Genomic DNA, 18,310 nt, shown 5'->3' on the forward strand with positions numbered 1-18,310 from the left:
TATATATATATATATATATATATATATATATATATATATATATATATATATATATATATACACACATAGGAGATAAGTTTAAATAGATGTCACCTAGACTCTTGTGTTGGGGTTATCGGAAAATTCAATAGGATAGTCAACATGAACCACACTGTAAGATTATTTGTATTGTACCTTTTTGGAATTTACATTCTTCTCTTCTTGGAGTGCCATAAACCATTGCTGATCATTCAAACTTGCAATTTTTATTGTATGTTTCTGTTTTTACAACAACTTCAGTAAGTTAAAAAAAAGAAAGTCTTTTTCCACATTTAATAACAGATATTGGAAATGTACTTTAGACATTCTGAAATTAATTAGGAGTATTTCAGATCTAAATCTACTCACAAATTGGAAAAGAAACCGCTGCTCTGTGCTGCGAACAACTTAGAATTAAAAATATTTACACATTTACAATAATTTGGCGGGTTATAGAAATATTATACATCACGACTAAACCTAATTAAGAAAAAAAAACTCATTCGTGAATATTAAAAATTACACTTATGTGCATAGCGCTGATCTCTATTTACAGGTACAATATCTATATTTACAAATCAAAATATTTCTTGCCGAGCGGGCCATTTTTATGTTCTTCATGGATAGGATGACTGAATTAAACAATAATAAAATTATAATGCGAGTAATAATTTTCGAAAACAATTGATTATATTTCTGGCCTCATGCAGTGAAGCAATTAACAATGGTGGCAGATTAATTAATTCCCACCTTAATTTTTTTATCCAACTTTCTTTTTTACGAAATTTCATTGATTCATCCTTGGGAACAACCCAAGTGAAGCACTAATAATTATTCTTGAGACCGAAAACATTGTGACATTGGAACACGTTACTGTACGAAAACTGCGATTACATTATTTCCCTGCGCTGCTGTTTCTTTTTTCTGCAGTCGGGACAGAACCACTGACCCTTCGGTGGTACCATGATGCCGACGCACTCAAAATGGAACCACTCAATCTCACATTCGTTTGAGTCGCAACTAGTCGAAAGAAAAACATATTACTCACACAAACGCAATAGTTAAAAACCAGTTTTATTAAAAAAAAATATCTAATTTTCCAATTATTTAGGCCACCTATAATAGCTATATAACAATATATCTATATATCAATATGGCCTTCAGAGCACAAACACGAGACGTAAGTTTATTGATTTTTCTGGGTAATCACTTATCTTCTACTTCCACCAAACAATAGATATTCAAAAGTCTAAATGCATTTAAATATTTTGAAGCCGGTTTTGTTTATCGGTGTGTAAATCGGGGGATTATGCAGTCATAATTGGCAACGTAAAATATATAATACTAGAATACAAAATGTTTTCCTTTTAGGACTGCACTCCATTTTACTTTTCATGGACTGCTGGTTTTTAAATTTTAAATGGATACTACCAAATAAAACCCCACATTACTCTTCATTCTCAGGACTCTTAGTCTAGGGTACCCTATAGATTTACGTTCTATTGGAATTACATACTGTACGATTCAAAATTCCTTTTTAACAGGTGAACAAAATGATAACAAAAATTTTGAGGTTAAGAATTAAAGTTTACTTTAGAGTTTGGTTTCAGTGGCGGGTAACATGACCACCAATAGATTTGTGACCTTCCTTTAATGGGCATTTGAAACAAATAAAAAAAAACTGAAGTTTAGCTTCAGGTAATCAGACAGCTTCAAAAATTACTAGTTTTTGGTAAAAGTAATTGTAAATAGTGGATTATGAATATTTAGATTTTTTTTTCACTACTTATCCCTTGTTGATTCTAAAAAGTTTCTAGTGTTTATTCAAGAAGTCGTTTATATGGTCACGACATATTTGAGTCAGTAGTTTGAAGATTTTCAGAGCGTTGAACAAAATAGGTTTAGTTGCTAGTGCTTCATTGTTCCTTTTTTTTTATAATCCCACCGTTCATCACATTTTGATAAATGACATACATGAGCAATATGAAATGTCTAACCAGATTAGGATAATTCAAATTTGATACTTACCCGATCATTTCCGAAACTTCATCATAAGGACATCTGCAGTAACAGTACAATTGAGGCTGCTGCGGTTTCGTCACTTCCCTCGTAGACTCGGCCGGTTCTGACTCTTCGACGTCAGATTCGTTCGAATCAGAACCGGTGTCGCCTTGATCGTAACGGGGGTGTGGCAACGAAAACTTCGGGCCCAACCTAATTGGTGGGATCATGCTCTGCAAAAATAATATATTACATATACCGCTTTAAAAGCTTTTCGGTGGGTCTTACTTTTCGTTGTGTTCGATAATCGTTGGGAGCACTACTCGCCTTTGGAAGACGAACCGTGATAGGGTCAACTGTTGGCGGCCGAGGCGACACGGCAAGTGGTGATGAACCCGTCTTTATTGTTATAGGTGGAACAAGCTTTGGTGAAGCCGGAGCAACCTGTACACGGTGGTACATGATAGGTATTATCTGTCCATAGGGCCCTCGGTGTGTTATTATTTTTAGAAATGCCACAAATATATTGGATTTACAAGAGCAAAACAAATTGCGTTCTATGCAGATGCTCTATGATTTTTATTGCCGACACACTGCAGGGAAATTTCCGCACTCTCCATGCTTGGTTAAGAATTTTCTAGATTCATTTAATCTCTCACTTAAAGCTGTTGATCGATCGATAAAATAAGTAAATAGACAGTTTTCAAAATATTAAGATAAATAAGTCTGAATAAACTAGCTTAACATTAAGTTAGAACCTAATAAGGAACAAACATTTTATTTAATAAAAAATAATATAATTATCGAAAGATTATGTAACAAACAGAATTTGTAAAATTGGATCAAATTCAATAATAAAAATACTGTTTAAAAAAGGATGATTAACTTTAACTTATGAACATTACAGTAGTAGTATAGTTTGATAAACGTCACTGTATTAAGAAGTTTAATTTGGCACCTTGCTTTGATTTGATTGAGATCTAATACAAACGAGCGCCTTTTTAATATTTCTGTCCCTTCTTGGTAACTCGTGTTCTCGGAATTTAGAACACTATGTATCATGGAAACAAAGCAATTTATATCAACTTTTTTTTCGTAAAAATGAGTTTCCTGTAATCTTTAAGATTTTGTCCCTAAAAATCTAGTTCACCTTGAATTGCGTGCCCAATAAAATAGCTTAAATACTGTAGTAACCTTATATATGATATATCCCGTTTTCAATATTTTTTAGCCCACCTTCGTTTAACTGCAAACTATTATTCAGAATCCAATGGTGAAGTTCTATTGTTTTTCAAAATAAATATTCGAATGAAGAAGAAATATATAGGGTGTGCCATTAAAAAAAAAACGGTTGAAATTAAAAACATCGACAATTAAACACGTTTCACTCACATCCAATTTTCGGCTTTTCGATAGTGAGGGGCCAGCCGGTTTCTCGCTCTCTTCGTCGCTTGAATACCCGTAAAATTTATTGGGGACTCGACGGCGCTTCGACGCCCTCAAGTTGGAATCGGTCGAATCTTGTCTGGTTACAGCATCGGGTTTGGCATGAGCGTTTGATGAATGCGACAAGAGGGGCGGAGTCTGAAGCATGTTGGGCGAATTTCGCGAGAGCGACAGCGTTGTGGGGGCAACGGAGACCGATTGGTATTGAGGATAATATGGAGGTGTGGCAACTTTGGATGTTGGCGGATCCATGATTAACGTCGCGGAGTAAGTGCGACGTTCGACAGGATCTTTCCTCTCGTTCTTCCGCTTTTTGCGCTTTTTCGTTTTCTTCTTCCTTTTCGGTTGCTCTGAAATTGAATAATACCATTACATCAAGTCTGCTTCTCGGTTGGTAATTTAGAAAAATTCAACGATATAAATATTGGTCAATTACAATTGTTGCTGCTAGTTGTGTCACATTCATGCAATAAAAACGAATTATAATAATAAGCCTTATTGACTAAACAGATGCAATTTCCAATTACCGAGGGGTACGCAAATCAAGAATTACCTTAGTAAAAATTCAGTTTCAAACCAAAAAAATTTATACATTTCCCAAAGATAAATCTTTATGAAGTTCTAACCGCAGGTATACCTCGCTTGGGTTTCTCTTTGTTACCCTCAATAAATAGATTCGCAATTCCACAATGACGTTCCAGAACCGTACTTCGGTACTATCACTATCGTCACTGGACTCGTCCCCCCACCCCCCTCAATGACTTCTTACAAACCCTTTTACTTGCGCCTATACCAATTCTATAGGGTTTAATTCACAGTGATATCAGGCAAATTTAATTTATTAGTTTCCCTTCTCTCTATACTTCTCTTTGGTACCATTGGTACTTCCACAGACCGATTTATAAAACTCAACTGACCAGAAGCTTAAACACTGTCAGTTGTCTAGTTTAAATTGTTATTCACTTTAACAATTTTTTGAAATTTAGATAAGTTAGGCATGGGTCTGTGCATCACTGCAACTTAAAGGACCTATAGCGACTCTCCAGCTCTCTCATAGCTTATCTGAGTTTGTCTTGCTGATTACCGTCTAAAGGTTTGATAATCGCTCTGTTGTGTAGCTTGTCTATGGTTTGGTTAGTAGGCCTTCATATTGGAGTAGTAAATGCATTCCTGTTTCCTTCCATTAAGCATAGATACCCCTTAAGCCGGCAGTGGCCATCAGTTGATCGACCATTATTATTACCGTCTTTCTTTTGTAGCTTAGCAGGTCTGTTGTCAATTTGGGCTGTCGTCCTCTCATGTCTCTCTCTCTCCACCATATCCGGCATAGTTTTCCCAGATATTTCTTTTTCAATTTTATCTTAATATTTTAATTTCATTTTCAATTTGCTGAGGTGTTCAGTCACATGAAAGGACTCGACAGTCCTCAATTCCATAGCTCTATGAAATATATTCGCTACATCTGATAAGCTCTGCATAGTTACTTTCAAAAGTCTTTCACCCACTATGACTCTTTTCATTGAATTTGTTTCTGCTTGAAGGTATGCCTTTAAAATAATGTCAATTGTTAGAGCTCTATCTGAATTATCCCCCAATGGGCAGTGAATCAGGGACGTCAGTCATCATTTCAATTTGCGCACTGTGAGCTCCTTGCTGACAACAGAATTATTGTAGCTGGTTTGTTACGCTTCTTTTTAGGAAGGATACAGTAACCATTATGGAACCAAGAAAATTTATTAGTTCCATTACCACCCTCCCTCAATGTACCGGTCGACAGAGAAAAATTGAAACAGGTTATCCAACTTCAAATATAGCAAGCATTTTAAAGCTATTCTTGGCTCTTTGATGTTCATTTTTTTTACAATACGTCAGGTGCGATGAAAATGATAAGAACGTGAAAAAAATAAAAAAAGAACTAATTATTGTACAGTAATATCATGTCCTTGTTCTCCTAACATCTCTGAATGTTGGCCACCTGAGTTGGCCATCTGAGTAACGAAATAACAATTGTATCAGCTGATAGAAACGTTGACTATGCACATGCTAGGAATTAAAATTGCACCAATTTTAAAGAAAAATTGCCAAGTGAGAAACGAGCTTTCAAGTATCAATTGCTGCACCACTGAAGAAGTCAATATTCAATTCCTTCCTTCGTCCCTGTAATAAATGTAATACTGACACAAATTTAAAATTTTCAGGATTAGGCTAACTTCTTATTAGAAAAGGACAGAACAAAAGTTAACTTTAGCCTTTGATTATTACTAAGTTATTTTAAGAAACGAGACAATAATTTCCACTTGCATTATATATTCATTGTTACCTTCTTCCTCAACGGTGCCGGCAGGCGGAGTAGGAGGCCTGCTAGTGCTCTCTATGAATGACCCATTGGGAACCATATTAGGCCCCATTTCAGCCAACAGTTGGGCCCGTTTCTCTTCCAAAATTTTTTTTGCGAATTTTTGTGGTTGCCTATCATAGAACTCTTCATCGGTTTCACTTTCACTAGTGTCCAGGTCTGATTCAGCTATAGGAGCCTCAACAGGAGGGTGTCCCAGTAGTTCCGACTGAGATTGGACTTGTGTTTCCTTTTTTTTAACCACTTCGTTTGCTGAGTTGGTCGTTTTTTGTTTACGTCTCTGTCTTTTTGCCTGTTGCTTTTTTTGTCCTTAAAACAGGTTACCAATTTAATATAAGTTAAGACTATATAATCTGTATATTACCTTGTTCGGTGGAACTTTCAGAGTCGGAGCTGTCAGAACTGGAACTAGAACTACCGGAGCTTGAGGTGCATGAACAGTTTGATCCACAAGAACAGCTTGAACTGTCGCTGTTGCTGCTGGATGAACTAGAGGAAATAATTTCTTTTTGAGTACTTTTGGGGGCCTCTGGTTGAGGACAGTCAGTCAAGAACTTCTCTTCTGGTTTAGAAGTTTCTGCTTCTTTTCCTTCTCTTTTGAAGAAGCAATAGTCATGGTCTACTCGCTCTGTGGACTCCAGAGCAGGCTGTATCAAAACATTTTGAAGTTACTCAAAAAAAAATTAGCCGAAGAAAAGTATCTGCCCGTCTAGGGGTGTTAGTGGCGCAAATTTAGAAATTACTATCAATAATTTGATCAATTAGAAAACCTTCAAATGCATCATCCGATTTCCAGACATGTTACAAGTTAAGCTTCTAACCAGACACCATTTAGTGAATTTTGTCTGTGTGCTGATGCTTTTTATTGATGGAAGAAATAACTTTCATTCAATTCAATCAATAGGCAGTTTTATAAACATCCTCAAATAGTTTTGAGATCAGTAGAATATCAATAAAGAATTCAATAAATTTAATTTCAGAATTTTAAAATGATATCAGATTCAAATTATAACATAAGATATTTTGTCAGTTTTCCTACCTTTACTTCTATTATGCTCTGATCAACCTGTTTTCTCTCCGGATCGATGCAGTAATCGTGATCCATCAATGCCATCTCCATGGTAAGCACTTCCACATGAGGAATTGGAATCTCAGACGTTGAGTCTTCATATTTATCTGTCTCTTGGTTTACAAACATTTGGTCGAGCTTTTCTTTACTGGCCTGGTAGCTCTTAAAGTTATCCCAGATGTTCTGAATAACTTTAGAAGAGTTCTCCTCTTCCTCAACTGTCTCCTGAGGACCAATTTTAACAATTTCTTGTCTAGACTCTTCTTCAACAGGTCTAGCCTCCTCTGTCAGTTGGGCACTCTTATTCTCATCTGGTTCTGTTACTGACTCTTTCAATTTTTGTTCAGCTTCATTGCTTGCGGCTTCTTTGATTTTTTCAGTGTCAGTTTCAGAATCGCTACTATCACTTTCAGATAAATTTAATTCAGGCAAATCATAAACATCAACTTTTGGCTTTACTGACTTTTGAATTTCCTCATTTTCCAGACTGTCTTTGGCTTTCTCTTCTTCCGTTTTCTCACTTTCTTTATGTTCAGTTTCATCATTCACCTCCGCTACAGGATTTTCTTCTTCAGTTGGTTCCCAGTGCTTTTTCTCATGTTTGATCATAAGTTTTTTCGATATAAATGTTTCGGTACATCCTTCATAGGTGCAGGCATGCTTCTTTTCATTGCTATGTAGTCTTTTGTGAACTTTTAAGGAGACTGCTCGAGAAAATGTGATGCTACAATCTTCACACACAAAAGAGGTAGGAGGCACACAAAAGTGGTAGACATGTGGCCATTTTTTCTGCAGGCATTTCTTGCAGAGCACACTCTCAGTCCCGTGTTTCCAGAATAGATGTCTAGTGATATCAGGTTTGTTCCTATTTAAAGAAAATATTATTTAAAAATGGAACCATCAATTTCAATAAACAATTGCTTCTTTTATCATTTATTTATTGGTGATTCACAGCGTGAACCACCAATAAATAAATAATTGCAATAGTTCACTAGATGCCTAAAATATTTTTTGCTTCCAATAAATCTTCAACAAAAAATTGCAAAACCCATAAAAAAAGAAAAAACATTTTTAAAGTTAATATATATTAATATTATTAATATTAATATATCTGCACAGAAATCTACAACTTACTTTCCTAACCTAACTTAAAACTTTCCAGGTTTTATATCATTGCCAAGCTGTATCATTTAATTTTGAACCTTATTTTGTTTTTCTAATTTAATTTTTAGATCCAAATTGTGAAATTTATTTCTGAAGTCAATTTTTTTCAATACCTGTAAGCAATTCCGCAACGGTAGCAAAAATGATGAAGCTTGTGTTTCCAGACGTGATTAGATAATTTGTATTGGTTGTGGCACATCTCTAGGCATACATCACACACATTGTGTTTCTTCCTTAAATGTACCATTAGACGGAAAGACGAGGGCAGATCATCACAGACACACATGCAGCAACGAAACTGCAAATCATAGTCCAGAACGTACACCCCTGGACAAAGATGGCATATCAGCTCACTGTAACTATAAAAGTTCGACTTGCACATGATACACAGCAGTAGATTCTTTGAATGAAACTTCCTGTTGTGCAGATAAAGTTCTTTGTGCACAGTGGTTGTATAATGGCACTGGAAACACTCAAACACATGAGAGAATGTTACAGCCTCATTCGACAATCCTGAGTCTAAGTTGAAAAACACATTTTGCATCTCTTCCAAGCCTTCCTTTATTCGTGATACAAAACTTTCTGGTATGAGCTCCTCAGCAGTAATGCTTTTTACAATTGCTGAGTACCGATGCTCTCCAATGGCATGTAATCCCAATTGTTTTCCATTTACTGCTATTCGACGGGAATGGTTGCAATATATACAGTTAGCAGCAGTGGCTTTTAAACATTTTTGCAGAAGAACTGCAATTTCAATTTTGTCAAGGGGATGCTCTAATTCAAGCTCTGTCACAGAAATGTCAGGTCCAGCAATGTGCATTTGAGGCTTCTCTTCTGTAACTGGTTCTTGCTCTGCTTCAATTTCATTATCAGTATTCTCAACTTCCATATTTAATTTTTCACTACCATCACTATCTTCAGCTTCTACTGTGGGATAAGAGCTTGGTCGGGGGAGTTTTAGAGACAACTTTGGAACTTTTCTAGTTTCCACCTTTTCCTCAAAATCCATTGGTTCCGATATAGTATTGTCTAGATTGTCATTCAAATTTTCTATATTGCATTTACTTAGTTGCTCTTTTGAAGTTTTTTGCTGGCAAATTTCAAGAGATGTTTCCAGATGGTCACTTTCGATAGACTCTTTAATTTCCTTTAGATCACTTTGTGGCAGATTTTCAGAAATTGGCATAATTTCAGTTTTCTCCCTGTCATTCTGAATTTGACTTATTTCTTCATTGTCTGGCGTTTGTTGATGTGTAGGCTGGTTTTCAATGTCAGAATCCACGTTTTTATTTGAATCTATGCTTTCCACTGTTTCGTTATTGGTAGCTTCCTTTTCACTTAGACTTTCATTTCTTTCAGTATCCTTTCGAACAGCACCAGAATCACCTGTCACATGGTTCTCAGGAGTAATCAATTGTTTGATTGGTTTTGGTTTGGTCCTTGCTGTTGATCTGGCCGTTATACAACTATGATAGAAGAAGTTTTCTTGTTCGTTAAAAAGCTTATTGCACTCACAACAAATTATATAACAGGGTTCATTGTAAACACTAAAAAATTCATCTAAACTGTTTTTCACACCAGGTTCCAGATTATGCCTTGACTGAATATGCTGGCATAAATCTTCTAATATGGAAAACATTCCCAAGCAATATAAACATATATACCGCCTGTGAAATTCTAACATATGCATGTAGAGGTTCCAATTTTCATAATAGGTTCCGCAGGCTGAACACAAGAACACTTTTCTAGTCAATTTAAAAGCAGAACAAGAGTTTTCATTCTCAGGAGCTCTCTCTACCACACTTTGCACTGAATTGCAGCGAATCAGATGCTCCTGCAAACTTGGAAAAGATTCAAAGCCAGACCTTCCACATTTTGAACACTTAAATTGCACTGCAGGCTGAAGACCCAAATATTGAGCATATTCTTTTAACCTTGGCTTGGGTTTACGTTTCACAGACTTACCCTCTACACCTTTTTGAGGAAAATCATCTGGAATTTCTTCAGCAATATGATGTAGCTGGGAAAGTTCAAACAGAGACGCATTGAAAAATGGATTAGAGTGTGTTAGTACTTCATTGTTCAAATTCCCATTGCTTTCCACATTATTGTCACTGATTTCATTGCATTTTGAAAAGACCGTATCTTCTTCTGTGTAAACATCACTATTTTTCAAAATCTGTTCATGGTCAAAGTATCCCACAATCTTTGTGCCCACTTCACCATCGTCACAAATTTCACTGTCTTTAGAAGTTATATCACTGTCTGTGCAAATTTCATTGTCCCTGACAGGGATTTCACTATCCTTCGACTTTTCTTCACTCTCTTTTAAATCCAATTCTTGATCTACTAAAGTTATATCATCACTTGCACTGACTTTATTGTCCTTAAGGACAATAGGGGTTTGATCTATAAGTGAAACACTAACTTCACTGTCTTCTTTAATTTCGCTAGGAATACTGCATTCTAAATCTTTCGTTGGTTCAAAGATTTCGACTTTATTATTGGTTGGAACACAAACTTTATCCTGTGTCACTACTTCACTTTCTTTACAGTTACTGTTAGGAGAAAAATTGTCATTTTCTTTTTCACTGGTTCGTCTTGATATTTCTTTAGTTTTCCGGATAATCTTACATTTAGAACGTTTCTTCTTTGGAACACTTTCATCTATAACCAAAGCATCACTTTCAGAACTGTACGAGTCATTAAATGCACTACTAAAAATGTCCGAGTTATTTTCTCCATTAACTTTAGAAGGTTCATTAGTCGTTTTGTCCTCTCTGGTATCTGCTGCATTCCCATCAGGTGAATTGGCCATGGCAGGACCTACTACTCCATTTTTAAAGCCGACCGGTACCGCCACATTCGACAAAGGACCGTCCAAACCATCTTCCATACCGATTTTGCTGGGATCTTCAATATTCCTATTACAAACAACTTTTTATTAATTTTATTTGGATGTTGTGGTTAGTTTTGTATAATGTCAAGTGATGTTTACTTGAATTACTTGAATGAATAGCGAATTTTTCACCGTAATGGATGCTGATATGTTACGTTTCATAACAGCTACATTTGAGGTGAACGAGCCAGAGGACCACAAACAATAATCAGTGTAAGCTTTGTTGTAACGAGAAAATTTAAGCGATATGCAAAGGATGTTTAAGTTTACAACTTCAACTTACTTTCATAATTAACGCTTTATTATCCGAGACCATGTATTCCACAAGTGTATTGTTTGCACATATTTTTTGAATAAATTTATATCTCCCCGCCTAAAAGGTTAATAAAATGGCGTTCCAAGCAAGCCATGAACAATTTTCGCGATAGACAGAATAGCCAACATACTGCACTGTCACGTTTAGGGGCCCAGGATAAACATTTTTTTTATATTATTTGGAAGATGCACTACAGATTTGAATTTTGATTAATTTGTAAGTCAATTTAAATCACGATACGAAAAACAATTTTAGATGATGTACCTTGTCTGATTATGAAATGATATAAAACTAACAAATTAAATTTCCCTGCCTAATGGACGCTCGGTATAGGGATGACACCATAACTATTTTACAGATTTCTGTTTGTTTGGTAAAAATGTAAATATTAGTTTTGGTTTTGCTCGATTTGCGGCAAGAGCGGTATTAAATGCCTATGTCCAAACTGTTAATCTTATTACACTGCTTAGGCACAAACAATTTTGAAAAACTTAAAATTTTTCTGGAAAATGGGTAATTCAATGGTAAATTTTCCCTTAAATTAAGCTTTAACCTTATATGTTAACAACTAATAACAGCGAATCTGTACTAAACTTTGTTAATACACTATATTTTTCGTGTGTTATTTTTTGTACTTTCAGATAAGGCATCGTTAAGATATTTTTCACATTTTCTTTTCTTGTGTTGTGTGTTGTAATTGGATGTAAAATAGAGATAACAACCAACAATATTGATAAATTTAAAAATGGGAAGTTGAGTGTAACAACTGAATTTGAGCGAGATTTAAATTAAATTAATTAAAGGAAATTACAAACTTTAAGTTGTTTTCTTGAGCAATCTTTGAAACCTTGTATTACGAAATAAATTTTAATATGGTTAACGAAAGGAAGATTTGGGTTGCCTATAGTATTTCTAAGTCAATAATAAAAGTGAAAAGAACAGAGGTGCAAGGTTGGAACTTCGGATGTGGGCATGTTAAGAACGCGACTGTGTATCCGTTATAAGAAAAAGTCACTTGTATGTGGAGGCAATCGAAGGACTAGAATAAATATTTAATAAGTCATATTCATAGTTAAAATTATGTATACATTTCTTAGGTTGTGATACGATGTAGGTAAACTAACTAAAAGTTGGACTGACCACACAGACCTCGACAAAACCTGTATTGCTGTGCCCGCTCCTTGTGTGCCTGCATAAAAAAGAATACCAAATATGAAATTAAGAACTACTGCGAATTGAAAGCAAGAACTTTCAAACTAGAGAAGGACTAGAATTGTTCAACAACATATGTGGCATATACTTTGGATATTTATACATTAGACGAAATAACATGAATTGTGGGACTGCCTTAACACGAATCCCAAATAAAAAATGCAGATGCAGTTTTCCATAACTCATGGCTAAATCCCACAAAAATAAATGTAACTGAATTCTCCAATAGTGAGGTACTTTATTCATTTCAAAAATTAAAAACTTTGTAAGTGTTGCCATTTTCAAAGGAAGTTCAGATTTGCAGTGCAGGTTCCGATTTATTAGAGAACAGTCTAGTGACATCAGTGTTATGCAACAAGTTTGATAATCTCCATTTTAGACAGAGTTTCACTTGACAGGAGCAGAGCGAGTGCTTATTAAACGAGTGATTGAAGAACTTTATCAAAGTAGTTAAGTTGCATACATGCATATTCTTTATTGTACTATTAGTTTGATTGAACTTGTGCTGTTGAAAGTTGTTTTTATAGTAGCGCTTATCCAACTTGTCACATAACATACCATTGTTGCTCTTGACCAGCGTGCGACTGTAGGGAGTATAGCTGCTTATCAGATTTTCGAAAAAAATACTCTTTAAAAAGGCGTCGCGTGAAATATATGCATCAGCGGACGAGCGTTCGGGGGTAAAGGCGTGTCAGTTGCCGCTGTCCCGGGATGCAACCCGATCCCTACGGTGGAAATGTTCCCGGTTTAAGCAGCGCTCCATTCCGTTGCAGCTTCCATTGTGATAGAGTGCTAATTCATGTTGCGAATTTAAATTAACTCTATTATTTATAAAGTCCCGAACGTATACACTACTATTGATTTTATTTTCATTTTCGGGCTTGCGGTATTTACATAACACCTATTTTGCCGTGTAGCGCCATTCGGGTCTATCAGTTGGCCGGCCTAGTTAATCGGTTTTAGATGTTTTCTATTTACCCACGGTTTAAGCTTTACAAACATATTAGGCTAGGCGACCAAGTCAACCAAACCGGTACAAGAAACTATAGGGTAAATGACAAAACGAAAATTTTACATGAGGCGCTGTGATTCTATCGATCTGTTTTCGATTTTATAAGAAATTAGTATCGGTTTAGTAGCGGTTTTCAAGAATCTAACTGATCGTCTTATATTTTGTTGAAAACACAACCCAAATTAATATTTAATAACCTCGGTGTTTCTCGCTCTCGGTATCGGCAGTAAGATGAGCTTTCGCACAAATTTACCAACTTGTAAGTAGAGCTTTCTAAAATAAAATGGCAAACTAAGATTAAATTTGAATTTCTCCTGTTAAATAATATATTATGCAACAAGCGTGGTAAACGGCATTTGAGTCACAAACGGGTGGTTTAAAAAGTTTACCAAACGTGTAGCATGTTATACTTTATCTACGACCGTTAGTTTTTGGGTACATTTTTTCAAAACAACACGAATAAATTCACTGACTTGACCATCAGAATTGACAAACATCAAAATTCAAGCCATGTGGACAAGAAACTCAAAAAATGTTTAAGTACTTCTGGTTTATATGAGATACTTGCGAAATTGCTCAGCAAAATATCCGACATTTATTAAAAAACCGTTTGTAATAATTTATGTTCTTCTTAAAATAAATAACAAACAATGTATACACCCCATATTCTTACATACTCTGGAAGGCAATTAAAAAATGTTTTAAAATGATATAATAAAAATGTTTAATAATGTTCCTATTTACAAGTCATTAGTGGAGTATGAGTAGGGGGTAATCTGGACCAATTAAACTTTAAATCATTGCGAACGAAGCTCGTCGTTTTGTAGAGATTTGCTTGAAGGAGCAGACTCAGGGTTTTTAAAAATTTGCAACGCTCTAATATTTTTGCTATATCAGACAAATAAAAAAATGCTGGCAGAAATCTTTTAAAATCGCAACAAAATTTCAGATACTAAAATCATCGCCGCTCAAAAAAGAATCGGATATAATACGAATTTGTTTCGTTGCATGTTTTGAAAGAGGCATGAAAGTGTTGAAAGGTTACACAAGGAGGTAAATATTTTCGTTTTTAGATGCGGTTAAAGAAATTAGTCGTTCTATTTAGTAACTTATAGCCTCGGTTTGCATATAATATAAGCAATTTTGGACAGATACAGCGATAATGTGGTAATAATGGTAATGGTTGTGAATTACTTAGAACTAACGTGATGGAAATGCATTGTAACATGATTTAAAGGTCAAACGATGCAAATAGAATTATTCAAGACATTGGCCGGTACAATTTGATGTCACTTTTAAATTTCTAAATACTTAACTTCCCCAACAATAACAATTTTGACTGGTGGTGAGTTCACAGTAGAAAAAAAGATGATATTTTTACAAGTAATGGTTTCAAAACATTCTTAACATTCAAAGAAGTTTCTCCTTCTCCAGTGTCGTTCCTTTGCTGATAATTGCCGTTTCTGTCCATTTCATGTAATGTCCATACATTCAATAGTGGTTAGCCACGCCTGATTTCTTCGCTTACCCATTGTGTTTTTTGGATGTTCCTTGATTTTTACTTCCAAAGATCTCTTTGTCTTACCTACGTAAGAGCTACCGCATTCACAACGTGTAATTTACGGAATATTGAACGCTGTTAATGATTTCCTTTAGTCACTCGTATATTAAAAACTTGTTCTGCTCGCGCCAAAGCAAGTGACTAAAGCGATGTTTATCATACTTGTTGCCCAATTTACAATTTGTTAAAGAAAGAACCTGTTACAACCCATGAAATTCAGCGAGCAACCGGTTCAAAATTAAAACCAAATAACGACGTGAAGGCATAAATCGAATAACGTGGAGCCCATCAAAAATTGAATCCTATTTTCACTTTTTAGACGTTCCTAAAATTGAGATACATATATACGACAATGAAATTCGGCCAGACATTTCGCGTGACTGCTAAATAAGTTTTGCAGTCCTTTTAATAAAATCTCATTACCGTTTTCGTCGGAGTACCTAATCTGAAAATTAAATCGGGACACAATGGGCGGGCGACGCCGTAAAAACACCACAAAACGTGTCAAGATAATACAAACTGAACTTCAACTCTTTTTAAATTGAAAGTGAATTTGTTGTTTGGAATTTGACGTATCACGTAGATCACGTAGGCTGGTTTTGATGAAATATTTAGAGTGGTAATTTAATTTTTAATAACAGAATTGTTAAAGCAACTTTTTAAAACCGGCACCACAGCTTTAATATAAAAATCTTAGAATAGAGTATATTGTGGAGGCTTGGATGAAATTACGTTCATTTGTGAAAATTATGTTGAGACATTTGGCAACATAGATTCTCCATGTTTCAATTCTATTCCTCGATTTTAAGAATAGAAATCTCTAATCTCTATTTTTTTTTTCTTTTTTCAAGAATAGCTGAAGTGGAAGGAATGATTTTCTGCGCATGCACATACCCACTGCATATACTAACATACATTTTGCGCATTTTTTTTTAAAGAATTAGTGATAAGTTTAATAAGGATTTCCTTGCATCAAATTGTTTGGGAGAGTATTATTCATTACAAATTTGCCATTTTAATTATTATATAAAAGAAAGAAAGGTGGATATCAAACCTTTAAACAAAATTAAGAAAATTTTTTATGTCTTACGCTCCATGAAAAACCATGTGTTATGCTTTTGTTTTCACACAAACTGATTTCTGTTTTCCATTGCTGACGATCTTCAAGATGGCCGCCGACAGTTTTCATTTGGCTTACGGAACATCCCCGTTTAAAAAAGTGCGGGTGCAGGTTAATGTGTAAAATTTAGTTTCAAACGAAAATGTCATAATCACTGGATGTGTTTCAATTATACCGTATTTACGACTGCTATATGTTGTCATGTTACTTTAAATATGTAAAGTTACCATATTTAATATATAAAAAGTGCTTCCTATTTTTGCACAACCCAACTTATCCACATTCTGCCTCCCAAATAACTTGCATTTTGGACGATCCCGTACGTGATCAATTTGAAAGAAAACCAATTTATATTTGTACCCAGTCAAATTGGCAACATAGCTGAACGACTTGGGTAACGGCATTCTCCGAACATTGTGATTTTTCGGAAGTGGTCCCTCCGCTAAACACCGGCGGCCAATATCCAAGATAATTTATCGATAATTCCGCTACACATCCGAGTACAAATTGAAATTCCCAAATAAATTGGATACGGCCAAGTTTAATATATTCCAATAATAGCAACAGAGGTCCCCAACGCTAATAATTTTGTTATACGTTTCGCGTTGTTCGGCGTAATTTTGTTTCGTTGGCGCCGGATTAGCGTACGTTTGTCAGTTTCGAGTTATTTAATTTCCGACGCAAGCAGCAACAATGTCGCGGATACGTTAGGGGAAGTAATAATTATACGTTCCAAAGTAATAAGTTATTTAACTATGCCGAAGTAGATATACTGAGTTACCATCTAAAGGGTGCAGGGGCTTGGATTATTTTAAGAAAAAAGGTTTATATGGTATATGGTACATATATAAAAAGATGACTGTTCTTCCTCATTGTCTTTTAACTGCTTTCGATATTTTGTTGATTTTCTGGTAGAGACCCACAATGCTTGGAATGAATGTTTTTCACTAAAAATTATTTTTTTACTTTAGCCAGTAGCGTCGGGGTAAGCATGGCACTAAATATTTTTAACGAAAAAATGGTACGCCACTGATTTTTTGTAAAAAGTTTTACACATTATCTCGAAAATGATGCAAGGTTATTACTAGTCCCAAACAATTTAGTTTATCATTCATGAATAATATAAATTATGACATTCTCGTACGCTACAATGATATAATCTAATACAGCATAGTTTTAAGCTAAATTCAATGGGAGGCATTTCTGCTTAAAGGCCAATTTTTTCAAAACTATATTATATTTGTCAAATTTTAGGCAGGTCTTTCTTATAAAAACTTCAAACCTCCAACCAACAACAAAATATCAAATCTACACTAGAACTAACGGATATAGCGCATAAATGGACTTTATTAAAATACAACAGAAAGAACATACCACAATAGAGTTGGGCAGGCAGTGAGGTCTATCACAGCACTCCACCCATCCACCAATACAATGTAGTAGAATATTCAGAATTTAACAAGAAAAAACCAACAAATATCAAAATTAGCCCTTAAGTACATCTAAATTAACAATATGACAATTTTAAACCACTCAAAAATTTTATATTTATATAGAGCCCGCCAGTATACAACGTGCGCATATCACAATAGGGAGAGTATAAGAGAGTCACACAATTTAATTCTAATCTCAGTAGATAAGGTAGTTTAAAGTACATTCAGTTTACGGTAGGACTTCTGCAGTAAATGAGACAAGCGAGAATCAAAAAGCAGCTTACTATCAAGAAAGACTCCTAAGTTAATATCAGACCATGGACTTTGAAGATACTAGAAATAGTTTCAAGATCCTCATTTATGCCATTGAATGATAAAATGTTTGACCGACAATGATAAATATTTATTTAGGTGCCTAGAAAAGTCAAATGTGTAAATCGAGAACAATAGAGGTCCTAAAACGCTGCCCCTAGGACCTCCCTTTAAAATTGATAGATAGACACCACTGATCCCAACGACTGCCTGCGACCTCCCAAGAAAGTTTTGATAATAATAATAGCAACTTTCAAATAAGAAGATTATAATTTAAAATATCGAAGGCCTTGCTGTAATCCAACAAAATCAAACAAGTATTTCTTGACACATCCTGAGCCCTAAAAAGGTCATTAGTGCTGTAATCATACTGTGCCCAGGCCCGAATCCA

The 18,310-nt window shown here is 35.1% G+C and overlaps 1 protein-coding gene across 1 annotated transcript; it reads right to left on the bottom strand.

Moving 5' to 3' along the window:
- Positions 1–161: 161 nt before the first annotated feature.
- On the bottom strand, positions 162–11,524 carry LOC132703566 (uncharacterized). Its single transcript, XM_060672900.1, has 9 exons — positions 11,237–11,524; positions 8,168–10,978; positions 6,861–7,755; positions 6,186–6,468; positions 5,786–6,130; positions 3,412–3,815; positions 2,308–2,463; positions 2,047–2,252; positions 162–1,038 (listed from the first exon to the last, which is right to left on the bottom strand). The coding sequence occupies exons 2-9, from the start codon at positions 10,948–10,950 to the stop codon at positions 909–911; spliced, it is 5,202 nt and encodes a 1,733-aa protein (XP_060528883.1). The 5' UTR covers positions 10,951–10,978; positions 11,237–11,524; the 3' UTR covers positions 162–908.
- Positions 11,525–18,310: the final 6,786 nt, after the last annotated feature.

Source organism: Cylas formicarius, unplaced genomic scaffold, assembly GCF_029955315.1.
Source record: "Cylas formicarius isolate icCylForm1 unplaced genomic scaffold, icCylForm1.1 PGA_scaffold_6__28_contigs__length_40554024, whole genome shotgun sequence".
NCBI lineage: Eukaryota > Metazoa > Arthropoda > Insecta > Coleoptera > Brentidae > Cylas > Cylas formicarius.

What these genes read in the sequence shown, in the direction of transcription:
- LOC132703566 (XM_060672900.1), bottom strand. Translation starts at nt 10,950, where the DNA reads ATGGAAGATGGTTTGGACGGTCCTTTGTCGAATGTGGCGGTACCGGTC. An exon ending in CGTTGCGGAATTGCTTACAG is followed by an intron (nt 7,756 to 8,167) that starts GTATTGAAAAAA and finishes TTCTTTAAATAG; the next exon opens with GAACAAACCTGATATCACTA. An exon ending in CGAAAAGCCGAAAATTGGAT is followed by an intron (nt 2,464 to 3,411) that starts GTGAGTGAAACG and finishes CACCGTGTACAG; the next exon opens with GTTGCTCCGGCTTCACCAAA.